Genomic DNA, 20,368 nt, shown 5'->3' with positions numbered 1-20,368 from the left:
CTATCTATCTATCTATCTATCTATCTATCTATCTATCTATCTATCTATCATCTATCTATCTATCTATCTATCTATCTATCTATCTATCTATCTGTCATCTGTCAGTCTGTTTGGCAAATTGATCTCAGTGTAGTTAGACAACTTTCCCAAGGTCACACAGTGCTCAGAAAGTGCTGCCTTACCTGGTTCAATTCTGATAGGCCGGCCCACTTAGGTCGCTAACTCAAAATGACTCAGGTGGAAAAGCAACCGCAGAACTGCCCAGACACTGTAACTGCACACCCTATCATCTTCAGGGGGGTAGAGAAACAGGGAAGGCTACAAAAACACGAGGGGGGGGGGGGGGGGCAATAATTTCAGAACAATTAACATTGCTGTGAAGGTAGTGGACATAGAGCTAATATTCCTTTCCTGTACAAATATTTATGTTACAATGGCAGTGACCCAGACTCAAGGCCGGAAGGTTTTACTATAACCTTGGGTAGGCCACGTTTCTTTCTTCAGACACTTCTGGGACTCTCAAACAAGATTATTAACTTTGTTTACATTAAAGATACCATACTTTTGCCAAGATTTGTGTTGTACCCCATTGGTCCTACCACTCTGGAGACAGAGGCAGGTGGATCTCTGTGAGATTGATGTAGGCTCTCCTGGTCTGTATCACACATTCCAGGTCAGACTACATAGTGAGACCCTGTCTCAAAATGACACCACACCAAAACCCTACTTTCCTTTGTACCTTATAAGTTGTAACACTGCCAGGTGCCTCTTAAGAATCGCCTTATGAAACTGGGTGGTGGTGTCGCAAGTCTTTAATGCCAGCACTTGGGAGACAGAAACAGGTGGATCTCTGTGAATTTGAGGCCAGCCTGGTCTACAGAGTGAGTTTCAGGACAGCCAGGGCTACACAGTGAAGCCCTGTCTCAAAAAACCAAAAACAAACTGTAGCACAATTAATAAAAACCCAGAGACAGAAGCTGAAGGTCAGAAAAGCAAAACAGCCAGCCACTCTTAGCTCTACCTCAGTCGGAAATGGCGATCCTGCCTTCAGGGAATCTAGAAGGAGACTGCATCTGAGAGCTGGCTTATATCCCTCTCTCAGACTAGAATTAAAGGTGTGTGTCACCACTGCCTGTTCCGTAAGGCTGATCAATGCCGCTGTTTTACTTTCTGATCTTTAGGCAAGCTTTCTTTATCACAATACAAATGAAATATCACTACAACAAACCTCACATACACTTCTGATAATCCAAATTGGGTTCCCAGTGCCCACATCAGGAGTCTCATGGCTGCCTGTAACTCCAGGTTTAGAAGTCTTTTTCAGGCACCTACATTCAATTGCACGTACCCGAACATACCACCCTGCTTTTGAAATAGTTTTAAGAAGACCTCACGGGCGATGGTGGCACACGCCTTGAATCCCAGCACTTGGGAGGCAGAGGCAGGCGGATCTCTGTGAATTTGAGACCAGCCTGGTCTACAGAGCTAGTTCCAGGACAGGCTCCAAAGCCACAGAGAAACCCTGTCTAGAAAAACAAAAAAAAAAAAAAAAAAAAAAAAAGAAGACCTCAACTTGGCTGGGTGCTGGTGGCACACGCCTTTAATCCTGGTACTCAGGGAGCAGAGACAGATGGACCTCTATAAGTTCAAGGACAATCTGGTTTACAGAGCTCCAGGACACACTCTAAAGCTACAGCGAAATCCTGTCTGGAGAACAAAACACAAGAAGACCTTAACTCTTGGGGCTTGATAGATGGCTGAGTGGTTTAGAGCACTGGCTACTCTTCTAGAGGTTCCTCACACCGGCATGTCGGGTCACAGCTATCCATAATCCAGTTCTAGCACTCACCTCTGGTCTGTGAGTGCTAGACACGCAGTGCACTTATATACATTCAGGTAAACCACTAATTCACGTAAAATAAAGATAATTCTTTAAAAACAAACACACATAAAACTCTCCATACTGGCCAGCTGTGAAACTTTCTTAATGAACTATCAGTCCCAGTTTGGCGTGAGTTGACTCCTGAAAGATTAAAGGAGCCAGGCTATGCCCGCAAAAGTGGAGCTGTGCCTGTAGTCCTTACTGGCCTGGAACTGACGTCAACTAAGACAGGTTTGGGCTTTAGGCTTTTCTCCTGCTCTACCCTCCAGAATGCGGGGTTCGCATGTGTGCAGTACTCCCTGTGGGCTCACTCTGTGTATCCTGAAGGTGCAAAACAATAAAAGTTTGAGATTCACTGGTAGCGCACATCTGTACTGTCAGCATCTGGAAGGTGGGGCCAAGGAGATTACAAATTTAAAGTAGACCAACATAGGGGGCTGGGCGCCACCCTGACCTATAAAACATTCTCGAAAACAAAACAAAATTAAAAACATATAGCCTAAACTATATAGCAAGATCCTTTCTCAAAACCAAATGATGAAAAAGAATCCAGCCCTTGAGAGGCTGAGGGGGGAGGAGCATAGTGAGTTTGAAACTGCCCTGGACGACACAGTGAGAAGAAGGAAGAAGTGAGTCTGGCATGTTGTCTGACCTCCACACGGGTGCTGTGGCTCGGGTGGTGATGTGCCACCACAATCCTGGTGCCTTAGAGGCTGAGGCAGAATTGCCTGGGCAAGATAGTGAGAGCAAGTCTCAAGGACAGAAGTGGGGACGGAGGAAAAAGAGGAAACCCAAAGGTCAGGGATTCGCTCAAAGATACATGCAGTTGCCAAGGGTGGACTCTGAACCTGGCTCTTTTGACTTGTTGGTCCCACTACACCTCAGCCAGCTCCAGTCATCTCTTTATTACCAGCCCAAGCTGGATTTCTTGCTTTGCATTTTGCATTCTGTCCCATCAGCCTCATTCAGCACGTGGCTGTCACTGATTGTCTTCCAGAGAGAAGTGGAGATTCTGATGTTCCTCAGTGCCATCGTGATGATGAAGAACCGCAGATCCAGTAAGCCGACCTGCTTTGCACTGCTGGGGGTTAGGACTCTGGCCCTGCAGAAGCTCCCTTCTAGTGGTAGAGGAGAGGAGCCTTATTTAATGAACTAGTTCCACATTTCCTGCCTGGGGCTAGTTTGACCTTGGACTTCTGTGTCCTCTCACCCCGTTCCCACTCGTCAGTGCCCCAGGAGGAGGGACAAAGAGTGGGGGCCCTGCGCCCAGCCTGACTCTGGTCTCTCTGTCCCAGTCACCGTGGAGCAGCACGTAGGTAACATCTTCATGTTTAGTAAAGTGGCCAACGCGATCCTTTTCTTCCGCCTGGATATTCGAATGGGCCTACTGTACCTCACACTCTGCATAGGTGAGAAACTGCATTTATTTTGTTAAGGTTCTATAATTAATCATTTGGAATAGTAAAGATCTTTGATAAAGGCTTGATTTTTGAGAACCAGGTTCCAATCTTTATCTTACAACTGATGAATTATATTTGTAGCTTTTAATTATATGTATGCGGTAAGTATTTACTTGGACAGTACTTTAAGAAGAATATATGCTGGTGATCTATGTAGACATGTGTATTCTTTGGTGTCTGAAATACTAAGTGGGTTTGCAAATCTGTAAGAGACCCCATATGTTATCTCTGACATGCATGTTAACTCTGTGCTCAGTGTTCCTGATGACCTGCAAGCCCCCCCTGTACATGGGTCCTGAGTACATCAAGTACTTCAGCGATAAAACCATTGACGTGAGTATCCTGCTTCTTCGCTTGGCTCCTGTGTGGATTGTGCTCGCTGTTCATTAAGATGTTGCTTGAGGAGAGCAGTCAGTACCTGGGCTTGGCGGTGCACATCTGATACGCTGGTAGCCGAGAGGCTGGGGCACAGCTGCCGCAGGAACTGTTTCCTGCTTGTTTGTTTCCTCGTTTTTGTTTTTTAGACAAGATTTCTCTATATAGCATTGCCTGTCCTGGAACTCCCTCCATAGAGCAGACTGGCCTCGAATGAAGAGATCCATCCACCTTGCTCTGCCTCCCAGATGCTGGGATTAAAGGTGTATGCTCCCCTCATCCAGTGGATGGCTGCAAGTTTCAGGCCAGTGCAGGCTTCTAGTGAGTGCCAGGGCTGCCCCAGCTACATAGTAAGAGTCTGTCTCAAAGAAAAGGCTGGTAGGCAGGTGAGTTGGCCCATCAGGTGAAAGAGTTTGCCACATAAGCCTGACAACCTGAGCTGGGTCCCTGGAACCCATGGAAAGGTAGAGGAAGGAACCCACTCCCCAGAGTTGTCCTCGATAGATAGATAGATAGATAGATAGATAGATAGATAGATAGATAGATAGATAAACTTTTAAAAGAAAAAGTTCAGTGGATAAAAAGAAGATCCTTGCTGCCAAACCTCTGTCTTCAGTCTGGAAAGAGAAAACTGTAAGTGGGCAGTGGCCTGTGTGCCTATACCCACATAAGAATGTAATTAAAAAATTTTTAGGTTATTAAAAAAAATGGCCATTTTGCTTATGGTAGAGTGCGTGCCTCACATGTGTGAGGCACTGGATTCAGTCTTTGGTACAACAAACCTGGAAAGGTTGTCAGGGTAAACAACCTGGTTTGTATTGGGGAAGGGGAAGCCCAGGGTAAAGCGTTAGCCACAGGTCTGAACCTTCTCATGCCCAGCTGTTTGAGCCTAGCCTCTCTTCCCTCTGTGTGGCAGGAGGAGCTGGAGCGGGACAAGAGGGTCACTTGGATCGTGGAGTTCTTTGCCAATTGGTCTAATGATTGTCAGTCATTTGCTCCCATCTATGCTGACCTTTCCCTCAAGTGAGTATGCAGGGTGAAGCATGTCAAAAATGGAAGTGCGGTGCCTGCTTCCTTTGCTCTAATTTAGCACATCCACAGTTCTTTCCCCCTTTCTTACCTAGTTATCTGTATTTCCAGTTCCCTTGATCCATCCCAGTATTTTTCAGCATGTTAAATAGTATATGTTTTTGCAGGTACAACTGTCCAGGGCTCAATTTTGGGAAGGTAGATGTTGGACGCTATACCGATGTTAGCACACGGTATGTAGATACCTGGGAAGAGGGTCGGAGCTGAGACTTTCTTAGAGTGATGTAAGTGATGTACAAAGTGTTCTCTGGCCTTGTAGGTACAAAGTGAGCACGTCACCCCTCACCAAACAACTCCCTACCCTGATCCTGTTCCAAGGTGGCAAGGAGGTTATGCGGCGGCCACAGATTGACAAGAAAGGACGAGCTGTCTCATGGACCTTTTCTGAGGTACATAAAAAAAATGGGCAATGGTTTGGAGAAGGATACAGCAGTGAATGGGCTCTGTAGTTAGTCTGGGTTTAATCCTGAATTCTGCCCTTGCCCACCAGTTTTGAGGGTGTTGATCAGTTACTGGATGTCACCTAGTAAGTCGCTGTGCAGTTTTGTTGCTTGCTGCTAATACTGAGGACAACCATAAAGATGCTCTGTGAGGTGCCTGTGGTCTGTAGGCAATGAGGTCCTCATCAGTACACTGGAGGCAGTAACAGCTGGCTCATGGGCTTGCTTCACAGTTGCATGTGTGTACATACAGTATTGGCACAAAAATTGACGGCTAATAGACACATAAATGCCAAAGAAAAGTTAGGGCCGATTTCTGCCCTCTGTTGTCTAGACTATGCTTAGCTAAATACTTCCTACTCCCCAGCTCTGAACTTTACCTTCCCACCTAGTATCTGATTTTCATCACTTTTGCATAGGAGAATGTGATTCGAGAATTCAATCTGAACGAGCTCTACCAACGAGCCAAGAAGCTGTCAAAGGGTGGAGACAGTGTGTCGGAAGAGAAGCCTGTGGTCCCTGCTCCCGCTGCTGTGCCAGCTGGGGAAAACAAGAAGGACAAATAGGACCCTGCTTTGTCTTGCTGCCTCTGGACTTCCCAGCTGTAACCACAATCCTTGCCTGAGGCTATGGCCGTTTGTTTTCTCCTGTTTGACTGTGCCTGGGTTGGGGCAGGGTGCCTGCTGGTTTTTAAAGAAGCTTCTAGGGAACCATGAAGCAATGAAGGACTGTTCTACCCTGGCCAAGTGTTTCTGGAAGGGAGAGATGATCTCATAGAGGTAGAAAAGGTTTCCCTCCAAGGTTGGATCAGTGTGTAAACTGCTTTTCAACGCTTGGATATCACCAGGCTGTGGTTTCATTATTCCTCCTAGTGAGCCTGCAAAGCATCGACTAAATTAAACTCTAATATTAGATGTCAGAGTATGAAGCACTAGGAATTCTTCCTCAAGGAGCGGTTCTTCCTTTAGGGCTTTCTGGTTTGATTTGTAGCATTCATAAAACAGTTAAGCTTAAGGGATTGGTGAGATGGCCCAGTAGTTAAGGGCACTGGCTCTCCCGGAGGATGCCTAGCAGTCGCATGGGGGCCTGGACTGTCCACATCTGTAGTCCAGGGACTCCAACATCACCTCCTGGCCTTGGCTGGCCCTGTATGCATGTGGTGCACGATCATCCATGAAGGCAGAACACTGAAAAGGGGTGTGTGTTGTAATTTAATCTTTAAGTGTCGCTGATCCCGATGAAAAACCTTCAACCAGAATTTCCATCGTTGGAAATAGAATTGAATGATCCGCCTGTATTGGAAGGACAATGTAAGCTTGAGAGTTTCTTTTGCGTTTTGGGACCAGAAGAAAGCGCCAGGGCTGGGGCAGCCGTTTTCTCCTACTGTCCACACAGCTTTCCCTAATAAAGGGATTGTTATTTTGATTGCCTTGATGTTTCTCCTTTATTAGAAAGTGGGCAGCTGCAAAGGGACTGCTCTGATTTTTGTTGTTGCTGTTTTTTTAATCTAAGATTGAACATTGAACTCAGGTACTCTAAGCCAAACACACCTCTAGAGCCCAATTAACTTTTGTTTTTTAAGTTTGTGGGTGAGGGTCTTGATCTGTTGGAGGGATTAACCTCTGAATCACCATCCCCTTGATTCACCTAAATACCTGAGAGCTACCTGAGACTAAAGGCGCCGGCTACTGCGCCTGGGTCGTAAATGGGCTGGGGTTCAAAGTCCACTTAACATAAAAGGCCACACCCTTGGTTTCACCTCGTGAGGACTTGGATCTCCAAATTCGGTGCCAGTTAGCGAGTTTCTGTAGTCTGTACAAATGGCACGGAAATGCGGTGTAAACTTCACGTGGAATTGGTCCACAGATTCTGGAGTAGACGGTTTAGGTACAGAGAGTCCCTACCCGGCGCCAAGCCTTTTTTTTTTGTTTGTTTTTGCTTTTTGGTTTCTCCCTGAGTCCCTCGTGCACGTCCCCTAGGCAGCACAGGGTGGTTTGATCTGGTCCTCGGCACCGCCCCCACCCCCTTCTGATAGGCAGCGTGGTCGTGCTTGAAGGTCCCGCCTTCGGGTCACGTGGGTGCCTTTACCCGCGCTTCCTTCCCCGAGAGGTTTGTACTTGGAAGCTGGGATTTGCGGCAGCAGTTTTGTTCTTCGGGTCTGCGTCGCCACCCTATCCTACCAGCGCCCCAGCCCCACATTGCATCTGCCGCCGGAGGTCCCCACCATGGCCCCTATCGGAAGAAAGCGGAAGGCCGCGCCGGCAGAGACTGTGGACAAGCGCGAGAAACTGGCGGAGGGCCCGGCGGTGGTCATTGAGCACTGGTGAGGGGCCGGGGAGTCGGGGGGCGGGGGCGGACGGGAAGCGTAGACCCGGGCCGCTGGGACCACAGGCCCCGTCTGCAATCCCTGTGTCCGCAGCACGAGCTGACGCGTCTACGGGCGCCACGCTGCTGCCCTGAGCCAGGCTCTGCAGCTGGAGGCCCCAGAGCTGCCTGTGCAGGTGAACCCCTCCAAGCCGCGGAGGGGCAGCTTCGAGGTGACGCTGCTGCGCGCGGACAACAGCCGTGAGTGGAGGCCGCGATGGGGTTAGGGGCGGGAAACGAAACCCGAGCACCTATGACTGAGGGGATGGGGTAGTGGGTGCCATCATGATTTAGCTTTATCCGATCCTTCTCAGGTGCTGAACTCTGGACCGGTATAAAGAAGGGCCCGCCACGAAAGCTCAAATTTCCTGAGCCTCAAGAGGTGGTTAAAGAATTGAAGAAGTACCTTTCCTAAGATCGTTGGGCAGGGAGCCCCCATGCTGAGGTTTGCATCACGACGCAGGGACGCACATTGGGCAGACTGTGAAAGTCTTACTCTTACAGCTATCTCACAGAATAATCACCCATCTTTGGTGACTTTTTTTTTTTTTTTTTTTTTTTTTTTTTCGAGACATGGTTTCTCTAGCTTTTGGTTCCTGTCCTGGAACTAGCTCTTGTAGACCAGGCTGGCCTCGAACTCACAGAGATCCGCCTGCCTCAGCCTCCCGAGTGCTGGGATTAAAAGCATGCTCCGCCGCCGCCCGGCAGGTGACTATTTTAATTCCATGACTCTTGCAAATGTTACTGGTTCGACAGTGTGACATGTCAGTTTCTGTAGTTAAGGTCTCTGCTTTACATGCACTTTTCTGGTTTTTGCAATAGTCTGTGTGATAAGATAGCATCCCCCCCCCATTAGCTACGTGGACTTATTTTGTCCCTAGTGCTTCATACTGTGCTTTGGCGTGTTTTCTGCACTTGCATGTTGAGTGTTCTCTGGATTTTGGGTTTTTGTGTGATTAACCATAGCTGGGACTGTGCATGTCTCTCTTGGTCCTTGTGATTCCTCGAACCTACTCATGTTCCCTTATCTATTTGCAGCCTTCATTCCCTGGAGATGTTGAAGCATTTATGATAGTGCATGGCCAAACTTAAGCTATGTACCTGAAGCCAGTTTCTTCCTCACCAGAAATGATGGTTCCGTTGTGAGGCAGTCCTTGTAAAAGTTATTTGGATTTGTTTAATAAAAGTTAAAATTAAAGTGTCTGCGAGCATGGGTCAAATTTAAATTTAGTCTTAAAAGGACAACACAACCGGCTTCGTGGTTGTTGGTCTTTGTATTTTTCATAATGTAACTTCTGTGTGGGAACTGTGGGGTCTATGGTAAAACGTGAGATGCTTTTAAAAAAACATGGATGTTGATGTGTTTGGTGCTGTATGCCTGCAATCTCAGCACCTGGGAGACTGACAGGAAGACTGAAAATTCATGGCTAACCTGGCCTACAAGATCAGATTGTTTTTTGTAAAACAAAACTATAAAAATTTATTTATTATGTATACAGTGTTGTCTGCATATATGCCTGCAGGCCAGAAGAGGGCACCAGATCTCATTACAGATGGTTGTGAACCACCATGTAGTTGCCAGAAATTGAACTCAGGACTTCTGGAAGAGCAGACAGTGCTCTTAACCACTGAGCCATCTCTGCATCCCCCAAAGTAAAGTTTTTAAAGCAACTACTTTTAATCTACTTCTTGGAAGTGGTTATGGAGAGAACATCTTCTAGGCCCATCGAGGCTTTTGCTAGGCTTGTCATACTGGCAGTGAGTAAGCCCCGTGGCTGGGCTTCGTGGCCGACTGTGACACCAGCCACAGGGGCTGAGGCAATTCAGTGCCAGCCTGGGCATTTGAGATCCCACTCATTCTGGTGCTCTATGTAAGACAGCTTCATTCCTTCGCAGACATCCTTTAAGTAGAACACAAACTGTCCCTGAATTTTCAGTGACTGTCAGATCTCTTGAACTGTGAAAGGCCTAGTCTTAACTATTCCTATATCTTAACTAGAGTTGGGGACCACAATTATTTTGTCACTGAAAAATGGATTACAAAGAAATAGCTCAGGTTCATAATTTTCTATCCATGGTATTGCTATTTATTTAACTTCTGCCTGGCGCACAAACCTGGGGAAGGGAGATCAGTGCTGAGGAGGGGACATGTGCTTGCTTTTCTCCCAAGAGAGGCTTTTGCTGATCAATAGTTGTCACCCTCCTAGGAGTCCTGCCCCGCCCTGCCTGTCCACTCACTACGTTAGTATATCAATCTCTGTTTCTGACTCTGAGGAAGGGTCAGGCCAGACAGAGGGAACACCAGGCCCTACCCTGTCCTCCTCTGCCCAGTTCACCACGTCAATCTCTTCGTCTTCAGAACTGCCAGGACATGGGTCCCGCAGTTCAGGGTTAGCAGACACTTCCCTGACTGCCTTGGGCGCGGGACACAATACCTCATCCAGCCCTGTCTCTACCCAGTTTGAGCATGGAAGTGAGAGATCCCTGTAAGACCTTTGGGAAGAGTCAGGGGAGTCAAGGTGGAGAAGTTTTTCTCCCTGACCATCCAGTGGCTGGGAGCTGGTAATTTCAAGGTCTGGAGTCCAAGAGCTTCTCAGGGAAAGTGCCTCTGTGTTCACCTCAGAGGGCATGACAAGGGGGCTAAGGGGCTCAGCTGATTCTGTGTTCTCAGAGGGCATGACAAGGGGGCTAAGCGGCTCAACTGGCTCTTTGTTTTCACCAACCAGTTCCTTTTCCAATCCTGTGAGGTCTCTGGGCCAGAGTTCCATATCTGGCAAACACCAATCTTCCCCTTCAATCCAATTCTTTCCTGTTTCTGACAGGTGATAACTTGGGGTTCTGCAGCCTTCAGCCCCAGGACTCTCCAGAGATCCTACTGGTGGTTCAGCATCTGAGCCACATAGCATGAAGTCTAGAATCTCTTCCAGCTCACTGGTGGCCGCAGCGCTTGTGATCCGGTACTGCTCAGCTTCACAGGGCTGGCCCAGCAGGGCTGTGTCAAACGTGTAGGGCTCGCTGCAGTCGAGGTTCAGCACAGGCTCCTTCCCTATCAGCATCGGGCTGGACCCAAACTCTGACTTCACGACAGGGCGGTCTGGGGAGTGGCTAGCACAGAGCAAAATGTCCTGTAGCCCCGGGCTCTCTGGGGAGTCCTGACACAGCTGGGATCCAGCAGGTATTTCCTGCACACTGACTGAGGCCAGCAGAGTTCCTGAAGGCTCTTCTACGTCTGAGGGTCCTGGGACCTGGGGGATGTCTCGGGTGTTTCTGGGGGGAGGCTCCTGCACCACCTCCCAGCAGGTACCATTGACAATCTTTCGAAGCTTTACTCTCCCAACCTGCCCCTCCTCTACAGAGCTGGAGGCAAGGGCTCGGAATTTGGGGCTCTGCTTCCTGGCGCCACCTGTCTTCCTAACATCTGATGGGTCTGGAGTGCTCTCCAGAGGACTGACGTCCCCTGACTTCTGCTTGTCCACAGCCTGTGCTACTTCACTTACATTTCTCTGCCTCCAGAGACGCCGGCCAGGAGCTGTGGGCACTGAACTGGGACCACTTAGAATGCTAGAAGGCCCAGGTGTACAGACATGGGCTGATGGCTTTGAGCGACTCAGCTTGATCTTGCGGGGCAACAGCTGCTCATCCATGGAAGGGTACAAGGCAGGATGGCAATGTGCCGTAGGGCCTTGAGCAGGGTCACTCTTCTCCGTAGGCCCTTCTCTCTGGCTTGATGGAGACGAGCTTCTTTCTTGAGTCGAGCAAACCCTGGCCTTCTTCTTGAGTAAAAGGGTCTCTGGCAAGCTATCCACAGTTGTTAAGCTGCTCTTTTTGTGAGGCCCCTCTTCTTCCCCTGAGGACTTCAACCTCACTGCTCCAAGAGGACCAGGAGTCTGGAGGGCAGGCAGTGGAGTCTTGAGGGCAGGCAGTGGAGCTCGAGGGCAGCGGCTGGGTGCGACCACTCTGGCAGAGATTGGTGTGGCACTGGGTGGTTGTAAGCACTCTCTGTTTAGTCTTCGGCCCTGGGGAGCCTTTACTAACTTTCCACCCTCCAGCTGAAGGGTTTCCAGCTCGGAGACTCGGAGCTGACGGGCAGCAGAAAGCACATCCTGGGCTTCTTCCTGAGATACTTCCATCTCTGAAGTATACAGGAAATCCACCAGCTTCCTAAGTGTCCTGATCTTTAGGCCTCCCAGTTCCAGCACCACCTTCCGACCCTGAACTGGCCTTTCTCGCTCCAGACGTTCTGTGAAGAAGGGACTACAGGCAGACAGGATGCAGCAGTGGGCTGGGACAGCCTCACCTGGGGGGAAATACACACTTGTTATGCTTTTTCTTTGGTCTGTTTTTAGTTCCAATAACAAAAATCACTAATTTGAAAACAAAAAACAGTATCATATAATGTAGGGTGATGTGGGATTCCTCTCTGTATGTTATGAATATGTTTTATTGCCATTGGTTAATAAAAAAACTGCTTTCAGCCAATGGCTTAATATAGCCAGGCTAAATTAGATAGATAGATAGATAGATAGATAGATAGATAGATAGATAGATAGATAGATAGATAGAGAGTAGGCGGAGTCAGAGTTGCCATGTAGCCACTGCAGGAGGCAGACACTGGATGTGACCTTACCCATAGGCCACAACCACATGGTGATACACAGATTAATAGAAATGGGCTAATTTAAGATATAAGAGCTAGCCAATAAAAAGCATGAGCTAATAGGCCAAGCAGTGTTGTAATAATACAGTTTATGTGTGGTTATTTTGGGTCTGGGCGGCCAGGAAATGAATGAGCAGCCTCCAACTATAGTAGATGCTTAGGGCTTTAAAAGCCATATTCTAGGCCAGGCGGTGGTGGCACATGCCTTTAATCCCAGCACTTGGGAGGCATAAGCAGGCGGATCTTTGTGAGTTCGAGACCAGCCTGGTCTACAAGAGCTAGTTCCAGGACAGGCTCCAAAGCTATAGAGAAATCCTGTCTCAAAAAACCAAGAAAACAAACAAACAAAAAAACCGTATCTAAGTGATGTTTAGTGGTGTATGCCTTGTAACCCTCAAAACTTGGAAGGTAGAAACATCAGCAGTTCACAGTCATTCTCGAGGCCAATATGAGCTATAGGAGTGAAGTGGGAGGTCCTTCTGTGTATGTGTTGCTTTTATTGGTTGATGAATAAAGCTGTTTTGGCCAATGGCTTAGCAGAGTACAACCAAGTGGGAAATCCAAACAGGGATATATAGAGGGAGGAGGTGGGAGTCAGGGAGTTGCCACGTAGCTGCCAAAGGAAACATGCTGGAACCTTACAGGTAGGCCATAGCTTCGTAGTGATACACAGATTAAAAGAAATGGGTAAATTTACGATATAAGAACTAGGTAGGAATACACATAAACTATTGACCAAACAGTGTTGTAATTAATACAGTTTATGTGTGATTATTTGAGTCTGGGTGGCCAGAAAACAAAGGTGCAGTCTGTTTACATAGGATAAATTAATTTTGTTTTCTTTTCCTTTTGGTTTTTTTTCTTTTTTTAAAAGATTTTTATTTATTAATTATGTATACAACATTTTCCCTACATATATGCTGCAGACCAGAAGAGGGCACCAGATCTCATTACAGATAGTTATGAGCCACCATGTGGTTGCTGGGAACTGAACTCAGGACATCTGGAAGTCAGTGCTCTTAACTTCTGAGCCATCTCTCCAGCCCTCCTTTTGGTTTTTCAAGATAGGGTTTCTCTGTGTAGTCCTGACTCTCCTGGAACTCGCTCTGTAGACCAGGCTGGCCTCAGACTCAGAGATCTGTCTGCCTCTGCTCCCAAATGCTGGGATTAAAGGCGTGAGCTATCACTGCCCAGCAAGAAATCTTGTTTTCAAAAGACCCAACTAAACAAAAAAATTCTTAAGTGTTTGACATATCTTAAACTTTTGCAACTATCCCATTAGGCTATTATGTGCATTTTATAGATTTTCTATGCCCATAAAACTTGCAATTTGTTTTTCTTTGCTTATTTTCAGACAAGGCCTGGTTATATAGCCCAGACTTAGCTCAAATCCATGAGCCATTTGACAATAGTGATTAAAGATGTACACCACTACATCAGGCTCTCGTCTCCTTTGTGCGTGTGCATACGTGTCTCTGAAGGGGTGATGTCTTCAAGCGACTGTGTGCACGTGGAAGTAAAAGGACAACCTCAAGTGTCATCCCCACCTTTTGTCTTATGACATAGGGTCTCTTTGCTATCCAAAAGGCCAGGCTAGCTGGTCTATAAGCTTTCAAGGATTTTCATGCCTCTGCCTGCCACCTAGGCAAAGGAGCACTGAGACTGGAGGTGCACAGAGCTGTACTGGCTTTACCTGGGGTCTGAGGATTCAAACTCAGGTCTTCACATTTGCATGTTAAATTCATTACCCATAGAGCAATCTCCCTAACCCCTATAGTTCCTTTATATTTACTTATTTAGGGTACTTGGAAGCTAGAAGTTGACCCCAGTCAATTGTTTACCTTATCCTTTAAGACAGGGTCTCTGGCCGGGCGATGGTGGCGCACGCCTTTAATCCCAGCACACGGGAGGCAGAGGCAGGCGGAGCTCTGTGAGTTCGAGACCAGCCTGGTCTACAGAGCTAGTTCCAGGACAGGCTCCAAAGCCACAGAGAAACACTGTCTCAAAAAACCAAAAAATAAATAAATAAATAAATAAATAAATAAATAAGACAGGGTCTCTGATTGAACCTGGACCTCACCAATTCAGCTAGACTGGCTAGCCAACGGACCCCAGGGGTCCTTCTGCTTCCAAATCCCTAGCATTGGAATTACAGGAACATATCAAGGCACTCAGCTTTTTATATGGGTGCCAACAAGCCAAACTTAGATTCTCATGCTTGAAAGACAAGCACTTTACCAACTGAGCCATCTCTCTAGCTCCTATTTGTGTGTCTGTGGGCACGGGTGTGTGTGTGATAGCATATACATATAGGTCAGGGGACACCCTGAGATATCTGTCTTCTCTTTTCACTTTCTTTGACACAGGATCTGTTTGTTTCTACCTGCTCTCTATACCAGACCAGCTGTATTTGAGATTCCAGGGTTCTGTCTTTGGCCTCCCATCTCCTTGTATGGGGCATTCAAGGCACAGACTTGTCTTGGGTTTTAGGGATTTGAGCTCAGGTCCTCATGCTTGCACACCTAGTACTTTTAGCCAATGAGCCATCTCACTACCTTCTTACTTAGTTATTTTTAGGCCAAATATCATGTATTTTTAGGCCAAATATCATGTGATCGAGGCTGGCTTAAAATTCCCTCTGAAGTAAAGTATGAGCTGAACTTCTGATCCTGCTTCTACAGGCATGCACCACTGTGCCTGGTGTAATCTATTCTGGGGAACTGAACCTAGAGCTTCATGAAACTATACTAAGGCTCTGTCAACTGAGCTATATGCCCGACTTTTTTTTAAAAATATTTATTTTATATATAGTCTTTTGCCTATACATATGCACCATATCTCAGCTGTAAGCCACCATGTGGTTGCTGGGAATTGAATTCAGGACCTCTGGAAGAGCAAGCAGCCAGCGCTCTTAACCTCTGAGCCATCTTTCCAGCCCCAACTTTTTAAAATTTTATATATTTTTATTTTATTTGTATAAATGTTTTGCTTTCAGTGATGCCTGAGGCCAGAAGAGGGCACTAGCTTTCTTGGAACTGGATAACCACTAAGCTGCCATGTGGGTGCTGGGAACGGAACCAAGGTTCTCTGCAAAACACAAGTACTTTTAACTGACTGCCATCTCTCCAGTCAGCACCTCCTACCCCAGCTTTGTATTATTTTTGTTGTTTGGGGTTTTTGTGGGTTTTTTTTTTTTTTGGTTTTTCTCTGTAAATAGCCCCGGCTGTCCTGGAATTATCTCTAGCCTTGAACTCAGAAATTTTCACGCCTCTGTCTCAGGAGTGTTGGGATTACAGGTGTGTGCCACCACTGACAGATGATGTTTGTTTTTTGTTTTGAGACATGGTCTCAAAAGATGCCTTATCATGGAAAGTGCTAACAGCTGACCACGCCTACAGATTTGAGTTCAGCCCTTAAACCCAGAGGATAAAAGGAGAAAACTGACCTTCACCTAGGGACTGCAGCAACACCTCCCAGCTCACAAAATAAACCTGTATTTGTGTGTGACCGAGCCTAAGTACACACAGGAGTAGCATGCATGAGTATGACTCACTCTGTAGCCTGGGCTCTCCTTGAATTGGTGATCCTTTAACTTCCTAATTTTATGGTTTTTTTATTTTTATTTTTTTTTGGTTTTTCGAGACAGGGTTTCTCTGTGGTTTTGGAACCTGTCCTGGAACTAGCTCTTGTAGACCAGGCTGGTCTCGAACTCACAGAGATCCGCCTGCCTCTGCCTCCCAAGTGCTGGGATTAAAGGCGTGTGCCACCACCGCCCGGCCCTAATTTTATGTTTTAAATTCATATTTCTGTTGCTGGCAAGGCATTGGATCCCCTGAGTTATGACTGGTGTAAGCTGGTACAAAAATCAGCAGATGTTCTTAGCTAATGAGTTCTCTTTCTCTCCCCATTCTAGTTTAATTGTAGGAGGAAAAAGCATAGTAACAGTTTAACTGTTTAAAATTTTCCTAATTATTTTATGTGCTTTACATGCATGTATATATCTGTGAACAACATGTGTGAGTTATAGACAGTGATAAACTGAAATGTGGGTGCTGGGAACTGAACCAGGGTCTTCTGGAAGAGCAGTCAGTGCTCATAGCCATCGCTAGCTTTCCGGTCCCCAACAATTTTCCTTCTAAGAAGAGTTTTAGAGGGGCTCGGGAGAGAGCTCATTTGGTAGAATTACTGCCTAGCAAGCAAAAAAACACCAAAAAAACAAAAAACAAAAAAAAAAAAACCCAGGATTGATCCTCAGCTCTGCATCATGTTAGGATGGTGGTACATTCAGGAGGCAGGAAAATTAGAAGTCCCAGGCCCTTTTCAGCTACATGGAGTTTGAGGAAAGCCTAGGCTGAATGAGTCCCTGTCTCAAAAAACAAAAACAAGACTTACCCTAAACCAGGTGTAAACCAGATTAAAGAAAGCCTTTAATCCCTGCCCTGGGGAGGCAGAGGCCAGCCTGGTCTATACAGTGAGTTCTACAGAGCGGCACAGTGAGACCCCACCTTAACAAAACAACACCAATAACACCCCATCTCCTCCCAACACTGATTATCCTGGAAACAAAACTTTCCACCAAAGAGTTACAATATTTATAGGCAAGAACATTCTCCTGGGTTTATTATTTACCTCTGGCCTTGGACCTATTTTACCTTGTTCTACAGTGATTTTCAGCTGAACCTCCTTTATTTTCTTACCCTCTGCCTGCAGAAGGGCATCACAAAACACACCGCTCTGCTGCTGGTGACGAAGCTGCAGAAAAGCTACCCGGAGGAACCGGGGATTCCTGTAGAGGATTTTGGAACTGGCAGGAGAGCACATGTTGTATCTGGTCAATAAATCTTCCAAGTTTTCACGGCTCAGATTCCTGTGGGTGAGATAATATATTTCAGAGGTATAATTAAACCTAATTTATTTTTTGTCTTTGAAATAGTGGAGAAATTTGAGCGACAACAAGTTGAAGAAACATCAGCTGAGAAGGTATGCTGAGGATAATCTCAAGAAAGACTATCTCAGGCAGAAGCTGTGAGATAAGTCTACATTTGAAACTTGGCTCTGCTCCTAACTAGCCTAGCTGCACAACATCACGCAGGTGACCTAACTTCTCAGAGACTCCCTTTTCCTATGCATGAAACAGAAATAACACTACTTATCATGTAGGGCTTTTAAAAACCTTTAAACAAGCCAGACATGGTGGAGCACATCTGTAGTTCAGTCCTTGGGAGGCAGAGTGTAAGATCAGGAATTCAAGGACACCCATCCTCCTAATATAAGGAGTTCAAGGCCAGCCTAGGCTATGTGAGACCCTGTCTCAAACACAACAAAACAGAACACAACAAATGTGGACAATGGTGGTACGTGTCTGTAACTCAAACAACTGAGCGGAAAAGGTGGGAGGACTGAGTTTGAGGCCAGCCTGGACTGCACAGAAAGACTCAGACTCAAAAGAAAATTCAATACTTAAGCCTTTCTCATTTGCTCCTATAGTGTGAACCCTCTGGACACCACATCTCAGCACACTTTCGATTTCACACTTGGAAAGACAATACTGCTGACTATAAAACTGACTCTGGGAAGCCATGTACACCTTTCTTTAAGCTCACTTATCACACTAACCAGCAGAGGGTGCACAATCAAGAAAAGAGGATTTGGAAGGCCTGTTGAAGCCTGGCGGTGGTGGCCCACGCCTTTAATCCCAGCAATCGGGAGGCAGAGGCAGGAGGATCTCTGTGAGTTTGAGGCCAGCCTGGCCTACAAAAACTAGTTCCAGGACAGGCACCAAAGCTACAGAGAAACCCTGTCTCTAAAAAAACCAAAATAAATAAATAATAAATAATAGTAATAAATAAAAATTAAAAAAAAAATCACTGTTGATTGATCAAAGTGAACCAGAATGATCTCTTCAGTTTGCAAATGTACGGACTTCGTGAGCTTGGTTAACTGCCTGATTAACAACAGAGCAAACAGAGGTATGCATTTGACCCTCCTTTTCCACCCAAACAAAATGGATATTCTGACTTAAATTTCTAGATATGTGTTTGTGTGTGTGTTTGTGTCCCCACCCACCAGGCCCATTACCCCAGCTCCACTTACTGCACGGCTGTGTTCTTTTTCTGGTATGATTATGGAGTTTTCTCTCAGGTAGCACTGAGGAGTGTGAATAGTTCACGTCAAAGCTATCAGGAAAGAAAACAGCGAGTAGGAAAATTAAGAAAAAAGAAGCATCAACTGGGCTTGGTGTTCCCACGTCTGTAATCCTAGCTATTATTCAGGAGGCCAAGCAGGAGTATTATGTGCTTCAGACTAGTATGGGCAATTTAGTGAACTCATTCTCAAAACATAATTTTAAAAGGTGAGGCCTTATACCAAGAAGGGGTTTGGGGAATGGGGGAGGTGGACGTGAGACTAATTCTCACCCCAGCCAGAGCAAATGTGGATGAACAAGGAAGCTTTCCAAAGTACCAATACCTAGCCTTGTCCTCAGACCCCACCTGGAACGGTTCTGCAGTAAATTCGGTCCTGCTGTCCTGTGTTTCCTCTGCTCCAGTTGTTTCTAGCAGGGAGGTTGCGCAAAGCAGCGCAGGTGGGCTCACTGTCTCAGTGATGGCGCTGGCTCGCAATCCCGAAACCAGGGAGCGAGGGTTAGGCGGAGGCAACCGTGTCACAGAAGGTCCTGCAAAGCAGATGGCCTCGCACGCCTGGGCCCCGGGGCCCAACTCCGCGGAAGAGGGATCTCGGGCGCGAGGGTTTCTGGGAATGGAGCATGGAGCCAGTGCAGGCCCGAGGTCGGGGCTGCCCCGCACGGCCACCGCTGGCTTGGCCCACACGGGTCCTGCAGTCTCCCCGGGGTCGCCAGCAGCCACATGCACCGGGCAGTGATGACGGACGAGGGCCTGAGGCCACGTGGCCCGGGCTACACACCGCGCGCTGCCATCCTCGCGCTCCGGGCGGCCAGGCGTCGAGGGCTCCGACGACTTCCTTCCTCCGCCCGGCGCTCCCGACGTGCGCGAAGACGTCATCCCCATTGGACGGCGGCTCCCGGGAGAGCCAATCAGAGGGCGAGGAGCGCTTTGGCGGGAGCGGAGGCCCCAGGGAAGATGGCTGGGCTGCGCGCAAGAGAGGTAGGGGTTACGGATGGTGTGGGAGGGCTCCTTCTGAAGCCTGACTCGGCCTGCAGCACAGCAAGGGCCGGGCCACGACTCCCGGCTCACTAGAGTGGGCTCCAGGGACATCGAGGTACAGTTCTTTGGTCTCCTTGAAAGGCGACAAATAACCTTGGCCCTGCCTACGTTCGTCTAGGCCTCATTTGTGGGGGGAAAAAGACGGTATGTATTTCTGCTTGCAATGTGGTCAATCAAGATAGATATTTTCTAGGGTTAAAAAGGTGCAAGGGGAAAACAAAAGGTCATGGGACTGGTTTATGACATCCCACCCCACCCCTGAGGATGTCATTCCAGCCCTGAATCTTGTAGAACTGTGACCCAAGGGAGTTGTGGGAACACCTACTTGAAGTGAGTTCTGCACCCTTTTGTTTTTGTTTTGTTTCGTTTTTCAGGACAAGGTTTCCCTGTAGCTTTGGATACTGCTCTGGAACTTGCTCTGTAGACCAGGATGGCCTCGAAGTCACAGAGATGGCCTGCCTCTGCCTCGGAAGGGCTGGGATTAAAGGCGTGTGCCACCACCACCAGCTGAGTTTCTGCAGCTTTTTACAGACAATTTATTTAACTCAGTTTCTGACAGGAAATAGCTGTTTTTACGGGTGGTATTAAAAAGAATGATTTCAAACTAAAAAAAAAAAAAAATTACAGAGAATGAGGCCAGGAATGGTGGCACGTGTCTTTAATCCTCGCTCTTGGAAGGCAGAGGCAGTTGATCTCTGTTAGTTCCAGGCCAGCCTAGTCTACATAGCGGGTCCAGGACAGCGAGAAGCTATATGGAGTCCCTGTCTCAAAACACCAAATCAAGCAAACAAAGCACAACAACAAAGACCCACAACAGCAACAAGAAAAAACTCATCAGAGAGAGAGAGAGAGAGAGAGAAAGAGAGAGAGAGAGAGAGAGAGAGAGAGAGAGAGAGAAAGAGAGAGAATGTCAATCCATA

General features: G+C 47.2%; 3 protein-coding genes across 4 annotated transcripts in view; 2 read left to right on the top strand and 1 right to left on the bottom strand.

The window, feature by feature from the left end:
• The window catches only part of Tmx2 (thioredoxin related transmembrane protein 2), a 7,470-nt gene extending 798 nt beyond the window's left edge, over positions 1-6,672 (top strand). The window contains exons 2-8 of one of the 2 annotated variants that reach the window (XM_005346667.2): positions 2,880-2,940; positions 3,178-3,291; positions 3,599-3,675; positions 4,634-4,740; positions 4,914-4,979; positions 5,066-5,195; positions 5,666-6,672. In XM_005346667.2, coding sequence (XP_005346724.1) covers positions 2,880-2,940; positions 3,178-3,291; positions 3,599-3,675; positions 4,634-4,740; positions 4,914-4,979; positions 5,066-5,195; positions 5,666-5,812 — 702 coding nt within the window. In that variant the 3' untranslated portion in view covers positions 5,813-6,672. Of the gene's footprint in view, positions 1-2,879; positions 2,941-3,177; positions 3,292-3,598; positions 3,676-4,633; positions 4,741-4,913; positions 4,980-5,065; positions 5,196-5,665 lie in introns of those variants that run through there. The other variant, XM_026778695.1, reaches the window with a different exon arrangement.
• Positions 6,673-7,317: 645 nt separating this feature from the next.
• Selenoh (selenoprotein H) lies at positions 7,318-8,811 on the top strand. The gene is made up of 4 exons (XM_005346666.3): positions 7,318-7,569; positions 7,666-7,811; positions 7,925-8,055; positions 8,649-8,811. The coding sequence occupies exons 1-3, from the start codon at positions 7,472-7,474 to the stop codon at positions 8,023-8,025; spliced, it is 345 nt and encodes a 114-aa protein (XP_005346723.2). The 5' UTR covers positions 7,318-7,471; the 3' UTR covers positions 8,026-8,055; positions 8,649-8,811.
• Positions 8,812-9,819: 1,008 nt separating this feature from the next.
• Positions 9,820-17,088, bottom strand: Btbd18 (BTB domain containing 18). The gene is made up of 2 exons (XM_005346665.2): positions 16,965-17,088; positions 9,820-11,907 (listed from the first exon to the last, which is right to left on the bottom strand). The coding sequence occupies exons 1-2, from the start codon at positions 17,086-17,088 to the stop codon at positions 9,848-9,850; spliced, it is 2,184 nt and encodes a 727-aa protein (XP_005346722.1). The 3' UTR covers positions 9,820-9,847.
• Positions 17,089-20,368: the final 3,280 nt, after the last annotated feature.

Source organism: Microtus ochrogaster, chromosome 4, assembly GCF_000317375.1.
Source record: "Microtus ochrogaster isolate Prairie Vole_2 chromosome 4, MicOch1.0, whole genome shotgun sequence".
NCBI classification, from domain to species: Eukaryota; Metazoa; Chordata; class Mammalia; order Rodentia; family Cricetidae; genus Microtus; species Microtus ochrogaster.
Note: the sequence above shows the minus strand (reverse complement) of the source record. Positions and strands in the feature narration are given on the sequence as shown.